The sequence below is a fragment of the Scyliorhinus torazame genome, chromosome X (genome assembly GCF_047496885.1).
Source record: "Scyliorhinus torazame isolate Kashiwa2021f chromosome X, sScyTor2.1, whole genome shotgun sequence".
Classification (NCBI taxonomy): domain Eukaryota; kingdom Metazoa; phylum Chordata; class Chondrichthyes; order Carcharhiniformes; family Scyliorhinidae; genus Scyliorhinus; species Scyliorhinus torazame.
This window is the reverse complement of record NC_092738.1, coordinates 41,004,124-41,023,675: the sequence shown is the minus strand read 5'-3', so window position 1 is coordinate 41,023,675 and position 19,552 is coordinate 41,004,124. Positions and strand designations below refer to the sequence as shown.

At 47.4% G+C, this 19,552-nt stretch overlaps 1 protein-coding gene across 4 annotated transcripts in view; it reads left to right on the top strand.

The window, feature by feature from the left end:
* The window catches only part of LOC140405356 (rho guanine nucleotide exchange factor 25-like), a 298,640-nt gene that overhangs the window by 253,703 nt on the left and 25,385 nt on the right, over positions 1-19,552 (top strand). For 3 of the 4 annotated variants that reach the window (XM_072493667.1, XM_072493665.1, XM_072493664.1), the window contains exons 8-12: positions 2,715-2,807; positions 5,838-5,888; positions 6,893-6,970; positions 10,269-10,460; positions 18,576-18,756. In XM_072493667.1, the coding sequence (XP_072349768.1) occupies positions 2,715-2,807; positions 5,838-5,888; positions 6,893-6,970; positions 10,269-10,460; positions 18,576-18,756 (595 nt within the window). The remainder of the gene's footprint in view (positions 1-2,714; positions 2,808-5,837; positions 5,889-6,892; positions 6,971-10,268; positions 10,461-18,575; positions 18,757-19,552) is intronic. The other variant, XM_072493666.1, reaches the window with a different exon arrangement.

The window sequence follows — 19,552 nt, the reverse complement described above, 5'->3', positions numbered from 1 at the left end:
AAGGTGACTTATGTAAGGCTGAGGAAACAAGGTTCAGACAGGGCATTGGAGGGATACAAGATAGCCAGGAGGGAACTGAAGAAAGGGATTAGGAGAGCTAAGAGAGGGCATGAACAATCTTTGGCGGGTAGGATCAAGGAAAACCCCAAGGCCTTTTACACATATGTGAGAAATATGAGAATGACTAGAGCGAGGGTAGGTCCGATCATGGACAGTAGCGGGAGATTGTGTATTGAGTCTGAAGAGATAGGAGAGGTCTTGAACGAGTACTTTTCTTCTGTATTTACAAATGAGAGGGGCGATATTGTTGGAGAGGACAGTGTGAAACAGATTGGTAAGCTCGAGGAAATACTTGTTAGGAAGGAAGATGTGTTGGGCATTTTGAAAAACTTGAGGATAGACAAGTCCCCTGGGCCTGACGGGATATATCCAAGGATTCTATGGGAAGCAAGAGATGAAATTGCAGAGCCGTTGGCAATGATCTTTTCGTCCTCACTGTCAACAGGGGTGGTACCAGGGGATTGGAGAGTGGCGAATGTCGTGCCCCTGCTCAAAAAAGTGACTAGGGATAACCCTGGGAATTACAGGCCAGTTAGTCTTACTTCGGTGGTAGGCAAAGTAATGGAAAGGGTACTGAAGGATAGGATTTCTGAGCATCTGGAAAGACACTGCTTGATTAGGGATAGTCAGCACAGATTTGTGAGGGGTAGGTCTTGCCTTACAAATCTTATTGAATTCTTTGAGGAGGTGACCAAGCATGTGGATGAAGGTAAAGCAGTGGATGTATTGTACATGGATTTTAGTAAGGCATTTGAGAAAGTTCCCCATGGTAGGCTTATGCAGAAAGTAAGGAGGCATGGGGTAGTGGGAAATTTGGCCAGTTGGATAACGAACTGGCTAACCGATAGAAGTCAGAGAGTGGTGGTGGATGGCAAATATTCAGCCTGGAGCCCAGTTACCAGTGGCGTACCGCAGGGATCAGTTCTGGGTCCTCTGCTGTTTGTGATTTTCATTAATGACTTGGATGAGGGAGTTGAAGGGTGGGTCAGTAAATTTGCAGACGATACGAAGATTGGTGGAGTTGTGGATAGTAAGGAGGGCTGTTGTCGGCTGCAAAGAGACATAGATAGGATGCAGAGCTGGGCTGAGAAGTGGCAGATGGAGTTTAACCCTGAAAAGTGTGAGGTTGTCCTATTTGGAAGGACAAATATGAATGCGGAATACAGGGTTAACGGTAGAGTTCTTGGCAATGTGGAGGAGCAGAGAGATCTTGGGGTCTATGTTCATACATCTTTGAAAGTTGCCACTCAAGTGGATAGAGCTGTGAAGAAGGCCTATGGTGTGCTCGCGTTCATTAACAGAGGGATTGAATTTAAGAGCCGTGAGGTGATGATGCAGCTGTACAAAACTTTGGTAAGGCCACATTTGGAGTACTGTGTACAGTTCTGGTCGCCTCATTTTAGGAAGGATGTGGAAGATTTGGAAAAGGTGCAAAGAAGATTTACCAGGATGTTGCCTGGAATGGAGAGTAGGTCTTACGAGGAAAGATTGAGGGTGCTCGGCCTTTTCTCATTAGAACGGAGAAGGATGAGGGGCGACTTGATAGAGGTTTATAAGATGATCAGGGGAATAGATAGACAGTCAGAGACTTTTTCCCCGGGTGGAACAAACCATTACAAGGGGACATAAATTTAAGGTGAAAGGTGGAAGATATAGGAGGGATATCAGAGGTAGGTTCTTTACCCAGAGAGTAGTGGGGGCATGGAATGCACTGCCTGTGGAAGTAGTTGAGTCGGGAACATTAGGGACCTTCAAGCAGCTATTGGATAGGTACATGGATTAAGGTAAAATGATATAGTGTAGATTTATTTGTTCTCAAGGGCAGCATGGTAGCATTGTGGATAGCGCAATTGCTTCACAGCTCCAGGGTCCCAGGTTCGATTCCGGCTTGGGTCACTGTCTGTGCGGAGTCTGCACATCCTCCCCGTGTGTGCGTGGGTTTCCTCCGGGTGCTCCGGTTTCCTCCCACAGTCCAAAGATGTGTGGGTTAGGTGAATTGGCCAATGATAAATTGCCCTTAATGTCCAAATTGCCCTTGGTGTTGGGTGGAGGTGTTGAGTTTGGGTATGGTGCTCTTTCCAAGAGCCGGTGCAGACTCAGGGGGCCGAATGGCCTCCTTCTGCACTGTAAATTCAATGATAATCTATGATCAATCTAGGACAAAGGTTCGGCACAACATCGTGGGCCGAAGGGCCTGTTCTGTGCTGTATTTTTCTATGTTCTATGTCACTAAGGGCAATTTATCATGGCCAATCCACCTAACAGCACGTCTTTCGGGACTTGTGGGAGGAAACCGGAGCACCCGGAGGAAACCCACGAAGACACGGGGAGGACGTGCAGACTCCGCACAGACAGTGACCCAAGCCAAGTGTGGGAAATGGAGAGAAGAACATACATTGTCCTTAGTGTAAAGTTAAGGGGGACTGAAGGGAGTGTTACCCTGGAGCTCACCTTAATGCTGGGGGACCAAATGTTGCTGGTACTGACAGGCTTCACCTATCTTAGTGCAAACTTCACTTGAAAAACAGGGTAAACAATTTCACAAGATGCAGTGAATATGGTGCCCATGTGTGATTAATTTGGGGGAAAGCAATATTTCGGGCGACCGAAGGCTGATCGGCCTGCCGTAGTAACGTGTTGTCCTTGTTTTTCAGGAGCTGAAGCAACAACTAGGCCACAGGCTTCAGCTGAATGACTTACTTATCAAACCCGTTCAGAGAATCATGAAGTACCAGCTTCTTCTGAAGGTGGGGACCAGCCTGTTAATGCCTGGGCCTACTGACCAATAAAATACGCTTTATGAGGGGATGTTTATTGTGGTTTGCATTAAAGTCCATTTGCCATTCCTCAACTGATCCGTTTTGTCCAAATTCTTTTGAATGCTATCAAGCTGCTCAAATCAGTCAACCAGTGACTCCGTCAACCCCAACAGCAAAGATAAGGTGTTAAAAATAAATCACTGGTCGGAATGCAATTGGATAGGTGTGTGGTTTGTAGCAGTTTGTATTTATTCCATTATCGTCTGCCTTATATCTTCCGCTCTGCTCCCAAACCTCTGTCAATGTCCCGTTTGCCAGCGACTAGAAACTGCAAAAAAAAAAACATCATAATTTTCCTTATCTCCTCTTGCAGGGAGACTTTGCTTGCTCTACCCAGATCGCTAAATCTGGATAAACTGCGGGTTGCTTCTGATTTCTCGTGAGTTTGAACCCGCACTCTGCAATGCGCAATTTTACTCTTTGGAACTCGGGCAGTTTGAATGCGCTAAAACGGACGCATAACTGAACTGGCAATGGTTACTCTGCCGGCAGTAACGCTGCTGTGCCATGTGTGGAACTGTTAAACGAGACGCCTTGCCGAGCAGAAAACCGCAACACTTTCCCAATGCTGCCGTATAGCAGTTTTATGCTGGGTGGATTGGCATAGTGACCCAGGCGGCCCTTCAACGCCTTCAGCCCCTCAAAGATAAACCCTGCTGGTTTTTTTGCGCACATAACTCTGCGGCACTTCTTAAAAGCATCCCCGCAAAGCTCTTTGCTCTGGCTGTGAATTTGATTCATTTTATTTCTCATGTACGTATTTCCCCGTCTCACACGATCGTCCTCTGGAGTCTCGGATTAATCTCCTGCACAGGCTGTGAACACTCAGGATTATCAATCGTAGGGGGTGTTCCAAATGTGCATTTCTTTTCCTTGAACACTTGTTTAATTATGAGAACAATATTGCGGGGGTGGGGGGGGTGGAAGGAAGGCTGTTTGACTGGGTGGGGCAGTTGGAGGCCACAGATCATGTGACAAAGCCTCCAACAAGTTCAACCAGAGTTGGCAATCCCTCTCCAGCAACTTAACTGTTGAGGGCAGCACTCCCATCATGTGCCTTGAGGGACTTTGTACATCAATTGTGGAAGTTGTACTTGTAACGTGGAGGATATATCATTTGTTTTTGTCTTTGTGATTGGGGGCGTCATCTAACATTGTGAGTCCATGTTCGAAACAATCCTTTTTCGTTCAACTGTCATCAAAGAGCGAAGTACTACTGTCTTTGAATGGAACATGTGGTATAAAATGTCATTTTGTTGTATCTTTTCAAAATCTTATGGAATCATTTTAGAATTTAGAGCACAGGCCATTTGGCCCAACTGGCCTGTACTGGGGTGTATGCTCCATACCTAAGCCCCCTCCCACGTCACCACTTCAGCCTATCAGTGTTATCCTTTTATCCCCTCCCTCCAACGCAGAAACACTCAGCCCCTCGAGCCTGTTCCACTACTCAATCATGGCTGGCCTGTAACCTAACTCCACACACCCACCTTCCGCCCCCCCCCCCCCCCCCAATATCCCTTGATACCTTTGGTTGACAAAAATACAACAATCTAAGCTGTAAAATTTACAATTGTTATAATATTAATTGCCATTTGTGAAAGAGAATTCAAAACTTCTGGTACCCTTTGTACACAAGAATGTAAAAATAGGAGTGAGAGTGAGCCTTCTGACCTCCTCGAGCCTGCCCCACCATTCAATACGATCATGGTTGTTCTTAACTTGACCTCAGCTCCACATCCTGCCTGCTCCCCATGATCCTTGTCTCTCCTACAGTTCAAGAATGGATCTATCAGCCTTGATTCAATGACCCAGCCTCTACAGCTCTTTAGGGGAGAGAATCCCAAAGATTCACGACCCTCTAAGAGAAGAAATGACTCCTACGTTCTGTCTTAAACGGGACACTCCTAATTTTGAAACTGTGCCCCGAGTTTTGGTTTGGCCCATGACAGAAAGCATCTTCTCAGCATTCACCCTGACAAGCCCCTTCAGAATCTTCCATGTTTCAATAAGATCACCTCTCATTCTTCGAAACTCCAACCTGTTCAATCTTCATTGCAGAGCAAGTAGATCCCTCCTCAAATACAGCTACAATACACTCTGTCCTTCAAACAAAGAACAATACAGCGTAGGAACAGGCCCTTCGGCCCTCTAAGCCTGCGCCGACCATGGTACCTGCCCAAAACTAAAACCGCCTGCACTGACGGCTGACGGAGTCCGTATCCTTCCATTCCCACCCTGTTCATATATTTGTATAGATGTCCCTTAAATGCTGCTATTGTACCTGCCTCCACCACCTCCCCAGGCAGCGCGTTCCATATATTTACCACCCTCTGTGTAAAAACACTTGCCTCGCTCATCTGTTCTAAACTTTTCCCCACGCACTTTAAACCTATGTCCCTCAGTACTTGACTCGCCTGCCCTAGGAAAGAGCATCTGACTCTCCACTCTGTCCATGCCACTTAATCACGTAGACCTCAAACTCCCAAACTCACTCTTAGCTGTGTCTCACTCTGGCTGTGTCTTCTCTGGCTCACTGGGAGAACTCACTGGGAGTGAGTTACAAGTTGCTCTTTTTAAATTGGCCTGAGTTGACTCCCCCCCCCCCCCCCTCTCTCCCCCCCCCCCCACCCTCCACCTGCTTTTAGATCAAAGTAGATTAAGGTGACTGACACTTAACAGTTATGTGAGTGGGTGGGGCAGCCCTTGTTAACCTTCACTGCACAATTCTAGATGAATTTAAACTCCTGAAATTTAAAACGGAACAGTCTTACCGATTGGATTACATTCCCACCTAGCTTCAAATTCCCCAACTCACTCTTTGTTGTCTCACTCTGGCTGTGTCTTCTCTGGCTCCTTGGTGTCTGAAAGCAACCATTCTATTGTTTGGTCATATTTATATTGTTGGCGCAGATCTTGCAACCCTTAAGTTATCTGTTTTGTTTCTTTTCTCCCCAGGATTTCCTGAAGTATTGCAAGAAGGCAGATCTGGACACCACTCAGTTAGAGGTACAGCAATTACTAAGCCGTAAGGGACACTTTCTGACTGGAGGTTGGACCATTATTCGGCCTTCCATCCTCAACCTCAGTTCATCCAAAACCCCGCTGATTCTGTCATAAGCCACACCAGGTTCTGCTCTCACATCGCCCCTATGTTCACTGAGCTACGTTGGCACCATCTTGATTTCAAAATTCCCATCCTAGCTTTCAAATCGTGGGCCTCGCGCCCCACCCTATCTCTGTCGTCTCCTCCGGTCCCACAATCCTCCAAGATCTCTGCATTCCTCTAATTCCAGCCGCTTGATCATCCCTGATTTCCATCGCTCCACCATCGGCGGCCATGTCTTTAGTTACCAGGACCCTCCCTAAACCTCTCCGCCTCTCTTGCTCCTCCTCCTTTATGACGCCCTTTAAAATCAACCTCTTTGGTCTACCTGCCCTAATATCTCCTGAGATGTGTTACTTTATTGAAGACACTATTTATTTATATAGATATATGCAACTTGGTGTCGTTGTGACTCCGACAAATTGCCCCAGGACTGTTTTCACTGGTTGTCTGAAAGGTTCAGCACAGAGACAGCAAGTTCAGCAGGTAATAGGAAAGGCAAATGGAATGTTGGTCTTTATTTCAACAGGAATGGAATTGAGGGCTCCCCGTGTGTGCGTGGGTTTCCTCCGGGCGCTCCGGTTTCCTCCCACAGTCCAAAGACGTGCAGGTTAGGTGGATTGGCCGTGCTAAATTGGCCCTAGTGTCCAAAAAGGTTAGGAGGGGTTATTGGGTTACGGGGATAGGGTGGAAGTGAGGGCTTAAGTGGGTCGGTGGAGACTCGATGGGCCGAATGGCCTCCTTCTGCACTGTGTGTTCGATGTTCTATGCACTGTAAATGCTATGATTATAATACAACTGAAGTGCAGATACACCCCCCCCAGAAAATGATCTGATAGAAATGTCAGTGTAGAGAAGACTATCCACTTTGTGCATATTTAAACCCTGTGATGTTTTCACTTTTTAGAAAGCTGTTGAGGTGATGTGCTTTGTGCCCAGACGCTGCAATGATATGATGAATGTGGGTCGTTTACAGGGCTTTGAGGTAAGTCTTCATTTCACTTCCTTTCCTCATTAGGGCGGGACTGGAGGGCTTGTCTGCAGATACGTTGTTGGCAAAAGCCTGTGAAAAAGTCTTGGAAAGGCTCATCCTGCACCGTCTGGTCAATCTCTCTTTGAGCTGGATTTTACATGGGGTTGGGCGGGGTACGTACTGCTCGCCAACCAAAAACTTAGTTCGAAAGTGGCCAGATGAGAAAGAGGTCTGCCCAGCAGCAGTAGCACACTGTGAGCAGCAACAGCAAGGAATGTGTGGGAGTTCCGCACTTCACCGGGAGCGATAGGTGGGACTCCCGTCCCTCACGGGGAAGACGTTTTGCCTAGCCAATCTCATTGACCAGCAGCTCTTGCAGTGCAAGCATTGCCAGATCTTAGTAGTGGGCACTATCGGAACTGCAAGAAGGCCCAGGATAAAGGCCCCAATGGATACTTGACTTGGATAAGACATTGGGCATCGAGTGAGTTTTGCAGTGCAGGCGGGAAGGAAGGCATTAGCTTCAGGGTTTGGCCTCAATGCACAAAGGGAAGCCCCCTCCCCCCCCAAAGATAATACTGGCCCCTTCTTTCCTGCCGTTTTAAAACCTTCTGCGTAAAAACAGGCTGCCCACTCCTGCCTGCCTGCCCACCAACACCAACCATGGTTATTGTGTGGGCAGCGTATTATTGGGGTCGATTGGTTTATAAAATACACATGGTCGACAAGCTACCGATTTCAGTGCCCACCCACCCCAACCCCGTATAATGAGGGACAACTCAGGGATGGTATTTCACACGATGCTTCCCCCCAAAAAACACACCCCGTCGGGGAGAGTTGTAAAATGCAGTTTATGCGACAAATGAATCGAGAAGACCAGTGTTGAAAGATGACATGACTGGAGTGTCATTGTGCATTGTAGTGACACCCTGGGCGAGTGTGCGGTCACTTCCGGCCTCACAGGCCCCGGAGTCACAACACCAGTGAATTAACCAATGATTCTTAGAAAAATACCAGATGTCTTTGGCCCTTGGCTGTCCAATAATTACAGTCACCAGGTTTGTAAATGTAAACACAATTACTGTTTAACAAGGGTTAGCATGAAATATGCAGAAAATGCAACTGGGTAACTATCATCTAATTCCTAATTCCCCACTTTAACCTGCCCCCACCCTCTACACGCACACACACACACACACACACGCGCGACAGACAAACACAGAGGGGAAGAAAGGAGTAAAAATTCATAAGTAAATGGAACAAGAGTCCTTGTTTCAGGTGGTGGATTTTAGCACCCTCCTCTTCAAACTTTGCTTTGGTTTGAGGTTTTCTTGTAGATTTATTCAGGTCTCTGTAGTTTCAGAAATACTGCACTCACAGCCTTTCTGGAGAGAGCGCACAGGTCCTGGTCCTTGTTTGCAGCCTGTAATGGTTTTCCTGTAGATTCATTCATTCAGATTTCTGTAGTTTCAGAAATACAGCACTCATAGCCTTTTTGGAGAAAACACAGAGGAGAGGGAGTCCTTGTCCCTGTGCATCTTTGGAGTCAAATTGAGCTGATAGGGACTCGAAAATCATTCCACTGAGATAGGATCCAATCACCACCTGTTACCGGGCAGAGTAAGGTATTTTGGGTCAATTCATTGACCACCAGCCAATCAATCAAACCAAGTTCCACCCCACCTCTCTCTCTCTGGTGCTGAAAAGTCTGAAGCTCCTGTTCAAACCAGCAGAGAGTAGCAGAGTGTTCTCTCCTGTAACTTCGGAATTCCCCATTCTCTGCGCTGCTGTACTTAAAGACGCATGTCCATTAATCACCCATGGAGCAAAAATGATAACGGAAAAATAAAAGAAAGGGGAAATAGGGGAATAAACAGGAAGGACCCATACAATAGTTCCAAAGGATAGTAGAACGTTATTTTATGTCCACCACTTTCAACTCTTGCCAACATAGAACATTACAGCGCAGTACAGGCCCTTTGGCCCTCGATGTTGCACCGACCTGTGAAACCACTCTAAAGCCCATCTACACTATTCCCTTATTGTCCATATGTCTATCCAATGACCATTTGAATGCCCTTAGTGTTGTCGAGTCCACTACTGTTGCAGGCAGGGCATTCCACGCTCTTACTACTCTCCGAGTAAAGAACCTACCTCTGACATCTGTCTTATATCTATCTCCCCTCAATTTAAAGCTATGTCCCCTTGTGCTAGACATCACCATCCGTGGAAAAAGGCTCTCACTGTCCACCCTATCTAATCCTCTGATCATCTTGTATGCCTCAATTAAGTCACCTCTTAACCTTCTTCTCTCTAACGAAAACAGCCTCAAGTCCCTCAGCCTTTCCTCATAAGATCTTCCCTCAATACCAGGCAACATTCTGGTAAATCTCCACTAGTCCCTTTCCAATGCTTCCACATCCTTCCTATAATGCGGCGACCAGAATTGCACGCAATACTCCAAATGCGGCTGCACCAGAGTTTTGTACAGCTGCAACATGACCTCATGGCTCCTAAACTCAATCCCTCTACCAATAAAAGCTAACACACCGTACGCCTTCTTAACAACCCTCTCAACCTGGGTGGCAACTTTCAGGGATCTCTGTACATGGACACCGAGATCTCTCTGCTCATCCACACTGCCAAGAATCTTACCATTAGCCCAGTACTCAGTCTTCCTGTTATTCCTTCCAAAATGAATCACCTCACACTTTTCTGCATTAAACGCCATTTGCCACCTCTCAGCCCAGCGCTGCAGCGTATCTATGTCCCTCTGTAACTTGTAACATCCTTCCGCAATGTCCACAACTCCACCGACTTTAGTGTCATCTGCATATTTACTCACCCATCCTTCTACGCCCTCCTCCAGGTCATTTATAAAAATGACAAACAGCAGTGGCCCCAAAACAGATCCTTGTGGTACACCACTAGTAACTGGACTCCAGTCTGAACATTTCCCATCAACCACCACCCTTTGTCTTCTTCCAGCTAGCCAATTTCTGATCCAAACTGCTAAATCACCCTGAATCCCATGCCTCCGTATTTTCTGCAGTAGCCTACCGTGGGGAACCTTATCAAAAGCATTTCTCCATAAGGAAAAGAGAGGGAATATCATTGCCCCTCCCGGAAGCTAATTGCCCAAAGTAGCATCGGGAAAAGGTCAAAGTCAAAATGACCTTGAAGAGATTGGGTTCAGGGTTGGTGTGTTTTTTATTTCTCCGCCTCCTTCTCCTTCTCTGATTCTCCCTCAAAGTGTAATTGCCACAATTTAACCAGAATTTGACCAGCACTCCATTCTTTCCTACTCCAGGGTAAGATAACAGCTCAGGGAAAACTCCTTCAACAGGACACCTTTCACGTGATCGAACAAGACGCTAGCTTTCTGTCCCGCAGCAAAGAGCGGCGGGTTTTCCTCTTTGAACAGATTGTGATCTTCAGCGAACCACTGGATAAGAAGAAGGGGTTTTCACTGCCAGGGTATCTCTTCAAAAACAATATTAAGGTAATGCCTGTGTGGATAAGCTTTCATAAGCCAGTCTGACACTTCCGACCAGTACTGAGGAAGTGCTGCACTGTCAGAGGTGCCATCGTATGGTGCAGACGCTAACCCCAGGCCCTGTCTGCTTGATCGGGTGGATGAAAAAGAGCCCCGCCACACACAATGGCAAAAGGATCTCTCTGGTATCCTCGTGCACATTCGCTCCTCAACCTTCGGCATCAAAATGGATTATCGGGTCATTCCCACCCCCGCCCAACCCCTGCTGTTTGCAGGATCTTGCTGTGTGAAAATTGGCTGCAATAAATTGTGAGGACATTATAAAACTCAACTTAAATGCAAGGGGGGTGATTTTGAGCCCTTCCTCTCTGTCTGTGAGAAACGCAGTGCTCAGGCAGCCATCAATCTCCAGGGTCTTTACTGCTCAGGCGGCATCGGAGAGGACGTGGGAGACTCAAGTAAGTTCAACTCGGAGCTGGAGTTCAGTCACTCAATCCCAGGGGGAGGGTTGACTAGCAGGCCTTACCTTCCACTAGCAGGCCTTACCTTCCACTAGCAGGCCTTACCTTCCACTATTGAGTACAAGAGTCGGCAGGTCATGTTACAGTTCTTTAAGACTTTGGTTAGGCCACATTTGGAATACTGCGTGCAGTTCTGGTCGCCACATTACCAGAAGGATGTGGATGCTTTAGAGAGGGTGCAGAGGAGGTTCACCAGGATGTTGCCTGGTATGGAGGGTGCTAGCTATGAAGTAAGGTTGAGTAGATTAGGATTGTTTTTGTTGGAAAGACGGGGGACCTGATTGAGGTCTACAGAATTATGAGAGGTATGGACAGGGTGGATAGCAACAAGCTTTTTCCAAGTGTGGGGGTGTCAATTACAAGGGGTCACGATTTCAAGGTGAGAGGGGGAAAGTTTAAGGGAGATGTGCGGGGAAAGTTTTTTACGCAGAGGGTGGTGGGTGCCTGGAACGCTTTGCCAGCGGAGGTGGTAGAGGCGGGCATGATAGCATCATTTAAGATGCATCTAGACAGATATATGAACGGGCGGGGAACAGAGGGAAGTAGATCCTTGGAAAATAGGCGACAGGTTTAGACAAAGGATCTGGATCGGCGCAGGCTGGGAGGGCCGAAGGGCCTGTTCCTGTGCTGTAATTTTCTTTGTTCTTTGTTCTTCCATTTAATTTGGGGCACCCCTTGCTTTAAGGGGTTTGGGGGCTGGCATACAGACATCGCTTCCCGTGTCCTCCTTGCTGAGCTTGTGACCAAATTGCCACCGAGGGATTGCCCGTCCTTAGTGGGAGCTGGAAAGTGGGTGGGAGGAGGTGAATACAGAGGGTCAGTACTGGGGACGACTGTGAGATTCCTGGGTGAAGTCCCAAGAGAGGCCGGACTGCAAGGGCAGAGGAGGCGACTCAGGAACGGGTTGCATCCCTGCCTCAGGAGGAACAAAGACCCTCTCACTTTGGGATGCACAAGTGAACTATGTGTAGAAGCCCTCACTCAGGCAGCACTGTGAAGACAAAGGGGCTGAGCTGTATGGAATTTCAATTCTGGGAAATCTGTCTGTCAGGAATTAGTGTGTTGGGCTGTGAAGTGGGAGAATGAGGGTGCCCTCCAGGTATGTTCTTGACATGCTAATTGCAGACTTCACTCTAATCAGCTGAGCCTCATCTGCCACAAGAGGCAGTTATTTGCATGATACGCTACCTCACCCTTTATTGACAAATCAATTGTGCCAATGAAATCTGAAGACCTAACGTTCACAGCCACTGCCTCGTGAACCTGTTCCTGGGCCTGGCCAAACTTGCCATAAATGGGTCCAGGCAACGGGCAACCGAGGGGGTCATCTGACCAGACTGTCTGTCCCTCTACCGCGGCTACATTCACGGCCAGGTGTCCCTGGAGAGGGAGCGTGCGGTGTCCACTGGCACCATCGAGGCCGTCCATGCTCATTGGGCACCGCAGGGTCTGGGGTGTTTTATCCCCTTTAATCACGTTTTAGTTGATGTTTTAAGTTTCATTTGTGATTTGCTTTTGTTTAAGGCGGTTTCCCTTCAAGGGAATTTAATTTGTCCCTGAGTTTATTGAATTTAGTTTAATTGTTTTATACAAAATAGCTGGATTCCTAAGCATTGAAGCCCAATGTTCATCCAAGAGTTAACATCACAGTCCACACTGATGTGAACACTAATGCAATGTTCCCAATGGTGAGTTCTATCATCACTCTCTCCGTAAACGGGCGCATCTTTGGGGAACTGGAGACTGGAGGTGGCAGCCTTACCCTGGCCACGCGATGAAGGTCATTCATTTTCTTCCGGCACTGCTGCTCCCTCCTGTTCTGGAGTGAGCTGGCACTCACTAATACTGCTCTAGCCTCCCAGGCGGGCATGGCTACCATGCCAGTGGGCCGCTTTCTGGAGTGCGGGTACAGGACATCCCACTTCTGCATCACTCCACCCAAAAGTCTGGTCAGGGCTCCCTCCGAGAATCTTGGAGCTGGCTTCCTGGTTGCCGTTCTTTCCACTGGATCGGGAACAAGTTCTGGGGTGGGGAGGGCGGGGGGGGGTTTATATGGAGCTCCCCAGTGATTGCAATGATTAAGTTTTCCCAAGGTCAGCGAATCATTGGGAGGGCGCCAAGACGAGGAGAAAACAAACTTTTCTTCAAGAGGCTCAAAACTGTGTGAGCAATCGTTGCCGGGATTCAATAATAATAATACAATAATAAAATCTTTCTTAGTGTCACAAGTAGACTTACATTAACACAGCTGCCAACTCTCCAGGGTTCATCTCGAGATTAAAGATTGATCTCCTAGAATTTACAGTGCAGAAGGAGGCCATTCGGCCCATCGAGTCTGCACCAGCTCTTGGAAAGAGCACCCTACCCAAGGTCCACACCCCCACCCTATCCCCATAACCCAGTAACCCCACCCAACACCAAGGGCAATTTTGGACACTAAGGGCAATTTATTATGGCCAATCCACCTAACCTGCACATCTTTGGACTGTGGGAGGAAACCGGAGCACCCGGAGGAAACCCACGCAGACACGGGGAGGATGTGCAGACTCCACACAGACAGTGACCCAAGCCGGACTTGAACCTGGGACCCTGGCGCTGTGAAGCAATTGTGCTATCCACAATGCTACCGTGCAAGTATGGTTCCAAGTGTGCATAGCTTCAGAGTAGCACGTCTCTCGGTCTTTTGGCTGAGATCAAGCATGAGATTGGCTGCAATCCTTGTTCTTGTCACCTTGGGCGAGCTTTCTCTTTTTGTGGGGATTGTGAATTGGATTCAGATTGAATTTGGATTGGTTTCTGGAGTAAGCAAGGAGTTGGATCAAGGGTTTGCCTTGTCCACTCTGCACGTTGACTTTGGAACTCTGAGAAAGGAATAACACTTTTAAAAATAATCAATGGCATTCACCAGAAATCCAACCCTTCCCGACTGCTTCGTGCAATAGAAGTTGAAATCAGGGACAAGATTATTTGCTGTCAAAATAAATAATAAAATGGATAAGAACTACTTCACAATTTCCTTTTAACCATGCACCAGCTGATCGATGAATCTTCCGTTGCTAAGTTACAGAATGTGTGAGAGAAGTTAATTTTAATTAGCATTTGTGTCGCCAACAAGAATCAGTTGAAACCCCTTATTCAAATAATTTTGCTTTGAAACATGGTACTTATGCTAATTTTTAAAGCATTTTTTTCTTTTCTGTTTAGTATTTATCCCACCCCAGCCTCTTCCTCGCCATCTTTTTTATCGTTCTCTCTGGATTTTATACTCAGTGTTTCTTTCTTGTTCCTCAGTCAACAAATACCTCGCCCGATACTCTTCCTCCATCCTGCATCCTCACTTGTTGAACCATCTCCCAACTCCAAACCTGTACAGTTGCTCATTCACCTCATTTTTACTCTCCACAGACCTTGCCGCTCTAATTTCAAACAATCACCCTTCAGCATAGTCATCGAGTCCGAGATGTTTACAGCAGGGAAACAGGCCCTTCGGCCCAGCTGGTCCATGCCGCCCAGTTTCTATCACTAAGCTAGCCCCACTTGCCCGCGTTTGGCCCATATCCCTCTATATCCACCCTGCCCATGTAACTGTCTAACTGCTTTATAAAGGAAGCAATTGTCCCTGCCTCTACCCCCGCCTCTGACAGCTCGTTCCAGACACTCACTACCCTCTGAGTGAAGAAATTTCCCCTCTGGTCTCTTTTGTATCTCTCCCCTCTCACCTTTAACCCATGACCTCTAGTTCTAGACTCCTCTACCTTTGGGAAAAGATGTTGACTATCTACCTTATCGATGCTCCTCATTAATTTATAGACCTCTATAAGATCACCCCTAAGCCTCCTACGCTCCAGGGAAAAAAGTCCCAGCCTATCCAGCCTCTCCTTATAACTCAGACCATCAAGTCCCGGCAACATCCTCGTAAATCTCTTCTGCACTCTTTCTAGTTTAACAATATCCTTCCTGTAATAGGGTGACCAGAACTGAACACCATGTGTGGCCTTACCAATGTCTTGTACAACTTCAACAAGACGTCCCAACTCCTGTATTCAATGTTCTGACCATTAAACCTAGCATGCTGAATTGGAATTCTTTGAAGAGGTAACCAGTACAGTCGATGTGGTATATTTGGACTTTCAGAAGGTGTTTGACAAAGTCCCGCATAAGAGATTATTGTGCAAAATTAACACGCATGGGATTGGGGTAAATGTATTGCGGTGGATAGAAAACTGGTTGGCAGAGAGGAAACAAAGAGTAGGGATTAATGGGTCCTTTTCAAATTGGCAGGCAGTAACTAGTGGGGAACCACACTGATCGGTGCTGGGTCCCCAGCTATTCACAATATATATTAATGATTTGGATGAGGGAACAAAATGTAACATCTCAAAGTTTGCAGATGATACCAAGTTAGGTGGGAGGGTGAATTGTGACGAGGATGCAGGGATCCTACAGCAAGATCTGGACAGGTTGGGCGAGTGGGCAAACCAATGGCAGATGCAGTATAATTTGGATAAGTGTGAGGTTATTCATTTTGGAAGCAAAAACAGGAAGGCAGATTACTACCTGAATGGTTGTAAATTGGGAGAGGGGAGTGTGCAGCGGGACCTGGGTGTCCTTGTGCACCAGTCGCTGAAGGTAAGCATGCAGGTGCAGCAGGCGGTAAAGAAGGCTAATGGTATGTTGGCCTTCATTGCGAGAGGTTTCGAGTATAGAAGCAGGGATGTGTTGCTGCAGTTGTACAGGGCCTTGGTGAGGCCACACCTGGAGTATTGTGTGCAGTTTTGGTCCCCTTCTCTGAGGAAGGATGTTCTTGCTCTCGAGGGAGTGCAGCGAAGGTTTCCCAGGCTGATTCCAGGGATGGCAGGACTGACGTATGAGGAGAGATTGACTAGGTTGGGATTGTTCTCGCTGGAGTTCAGAAGAATGAGTGGGGATCTCATAGAGACTTATAAAATTCTAACAGGACTAGACAGGGTAGATGCAGGGAAGATGTTACCAATGATGGGTGTGTCCAGAACCAGGGGTCACAGTCTGAGGATTCAGGGTAAACCATTTCGGACAGAGATAAGGAGACATTTCTTCACCCAAAGAGTGGTGAGCCTGTGGAATTCATTACCACAGGAAGTAGTTGATGCTAAAACATTGAATATATTCCAGAGGCGGCTGGATACAGCACTTGGGGAGAATGGGATCAAAGGCTATGGGGAGAAAGCAGGATTAGGCTATTGAGTTGGATGATCAGCCATGATGGTGATGAATGGCGGAGCAGGCTCGAAGGGCCAAAAGGCCTCCTCCTGCTCCTATCTTCTATGTAATCTATGCCTTCTTCACCACCCTGTCCACCTGCGACTCCACCTTCAAGGAGCTATGAACCTGTACTCCTAGATCTCTTTGTTCTATAACTCTCCCCAACGCCATACCATTAACTGAGTAGGTCCTGGCCTGATTCGATCTGCCAAAATGCATCACCTCACATTTATCTAAATTAAACTCCATCTGCCATTCATCGGACCACTGGCCCAATTGGTCAAGATCCTGTTGCAATCCTAGATGACCTTCTTCACTGTCCACTATGCCACCAATCTTGGTGTCATCTGCAAACTTACTAATCATGCCTCCTACATTCTCATCAAAGGCCTTTGCTTCAACCCCCTCCACCTCAACAAATCCTGAGCTTCGAATGGAGCTCAGCTTTTCCCATGATCTTTGCTTCTGTGTCCACTTCTTTGACCAGGAATCCCCCCTCCTCCACCCCGCATAGTGAGAATCCTTCAGTATTCTCCCTCCACCCAGACCCCTCCCTCTTACCCTCTCTTGATCTATTCACTGAGATCTGCCAATGTGACGTCTGCACCCCTCACCCACTTTAATCTGTCTCCCTTTAAACATTCAACAATCTGTTCTCTCTTCTCCGACCCTAACATTGCCATCAAACCATCAAGTGTAATGATAATAATAATAGTGTCACATTAACACTGCAATGAAGTTACTGTGAAAAGCCCCTAGTCGCCACATTCCGGCACCTGTTCGGGTCACAGAGGGAGAATTCAGAATGTCCAATTCACCTAACAACATGTCTTTGGACACTAAGGGACAATTTATCATGCCCAATCCACCTAACCTGCACATCTTTGGACTGTGGGAGGAAACCGGAGCACCCGGAGGAAACCCACGGAGACACGGGGAGAACGTGCAGACTCCGCACGGACAGTGACCCAGCGGGGAATCGAACCTGGGACCCTGGAGCTGTGAAGCAACAGTGCTAACCGCTGTGCTAGCGTGCCACCCATTAAGCTGTTGCTGCCTGGCAAACTGACTTCTGCCTTGCAATGTCAACTCGCCGATACTTCTTTCCGCATTCCTCCCCCGGACGATGACCGTACCACCACATATCAGACCATTGTTTTCAGGACTGTCGCTGAGGTCATCTCCTCTGGAGGTCTTGCCCGCCACAGCCTCCAACCCTTGATCCTACGCTTGATTCACCTCCTTCCCAAAATGCACAAACAGGGCTCTCCCAGTAAACCCATCGTTTCAGCCTGTTCCTCCCGCACTGAGCTCTTTTCTCAACACTAATTTTCCTCCCCTCATCCAGTCTCTTCCACCTACATATGTGACCTTTCAGATGCAACGCAAACTCCCAGCCTCTGTTTTGTCCCTCCTATCCAGTTTGTAAATGCAATTTGCTAAGTGCCTCCCTATTTCCATATCCTGCCATCTTCTCCGATGGTCTCCTGTGTGGCACCGTGTTGGAAATCCGCTGAAAGTTCATCTGCAGGTTCCATATCTGTCACCTCCTGAAATAATCAGCCTGGTTTGTCGAGCGGGATCCTCTCGATAGAAAATCATCTTCATTGCTTCTAATTATTTTCTCTATCTCATGGTATTTATTTGTTTTATCTTTAATTAAAGATTACAAGTTGTTCCAAATTGCTGATGTTGAACGAACTGGTCTGTAATGACCTGGGTTTGTTCTGTCTGCCTTTCTGAAGTTGGAGATTATATTGGTCATCCTCCAGTCCTCCAGCACACATCGACTCTCAAAGAAATCTAAAATACAATTTCTCAAGCTTTCGGATCCTTGAATATATTTCATCAGTTTAACAAACTTCTCTCATAATCTCCTCCTATTTATTTAGGATTTGCCTTTCTCCCAATACCCTTCTCTTTGGTAAACACTGAAGTGAAGGAGTTGTTTAAGATTCTCCACCAATTGTCCTCTCCATAACTTCCCTCCAGCTCACCGAGAACCCTGGCCTCTTGACCATCCCAGATTTTAATCCTTCCACCATTAGCAGCCATGGCTTCAGCTGCCTCGGCCCTGAGCTCTGGAATTCCTTCCCTAAATCTCACTGCCTCGCTACCTCAGTCCTTAGTGCCTATCTCTTTGAGCAAGACTTTGGTCCCCTGTCCTATCTCCTTCTGTGGCCCAATGCCCTCCGTAGGCCTGAGCATCTTCTGACCTTCTACTATGTTAAAGGCACAACGTAAATGTAATTGTTGTAACTCTCAGCCTAAAAGTCAAGTTAAGGGCAGAATGCTGAGAAAAATGTTAGTTGTACAATGATCTTTGTTCATGGTTTCTGTGTTTTCTTTTTAAATTCAGGTTAGCTGCCTAGGCCTTGAAGAGTCCGTGGACAATGACCCTTGTAAATTTGCCTTGACCTCACGTGGGACAGATGGGAATGTGGTGCGATACGTCCTACAAGCCACTAATCCTGAAATCCGGCAGGCCTGGGTTTCGAATGTTAGTCAGATCTTGGAAACACAACGTAACTTTTTAAATGGTGCGTGAATTACAAACATTTTCAACTGAATTTTTTTTTTCAATCTTAGCGCGAAAATCCTTTGTCGAAATGAGGTTATTCAGTTGTGGGATGTGGGCGTCGTTGGCTAGGCCAGAGTTAGTGCCTGTCTCAAGTTGCCCTTTGAACTGGTGCAGTTCATGTGGAGGGAGCAGTGTTTTTTTTTCAGGGTTTGTGCTGTGAAACTGGGCTCTCAACCAGAGCAGAGCCAAACATGGGCACCCTCCTGACTTCCTGTTGCCAACCTGCAGAGATCACTGAGATCCATCACCATGGCCACTTCCCGCCTCTCCTCCTGTCCTTTGCATGAGAGGTCAAACCGAGGCCCTGTCGGCTCCCAGGTGGATGTAAAAGATGTCATTGGCATAATTTTGTAGAAGAGGTGAGTTATCCCTGTACCATATTTAATCCCTGAGTGAACGTCCCTAAAAGAAAATATCATCACATTGCTTGTGGGGACTCACTGCTCAAAATGGCTGCCATTTTTCCTGCATTACATGACTATACTTCAAAAAATACAGGTACAGTTGGCGCTATTCCCCCCCCCCCCCCCCCATCCCACGCCGGGTGGGAGAATCGCCGGGGCGCCGCGCGAATCGCGCCACGCTGCCCTGACCCCCACACGCAATTCTCCTACCCCCAGGAAACCAGCGGCGCGCGATTCGCACCGGGCCGCTCGGAGAACCGACGAGCGGCGATTCTCCGGCCCGGATGGGCTGAGCAGCCGCTACGACACGACAGGTTCCCGCCGGCGCCGTCCACCCCTGGTCGCTGCCGG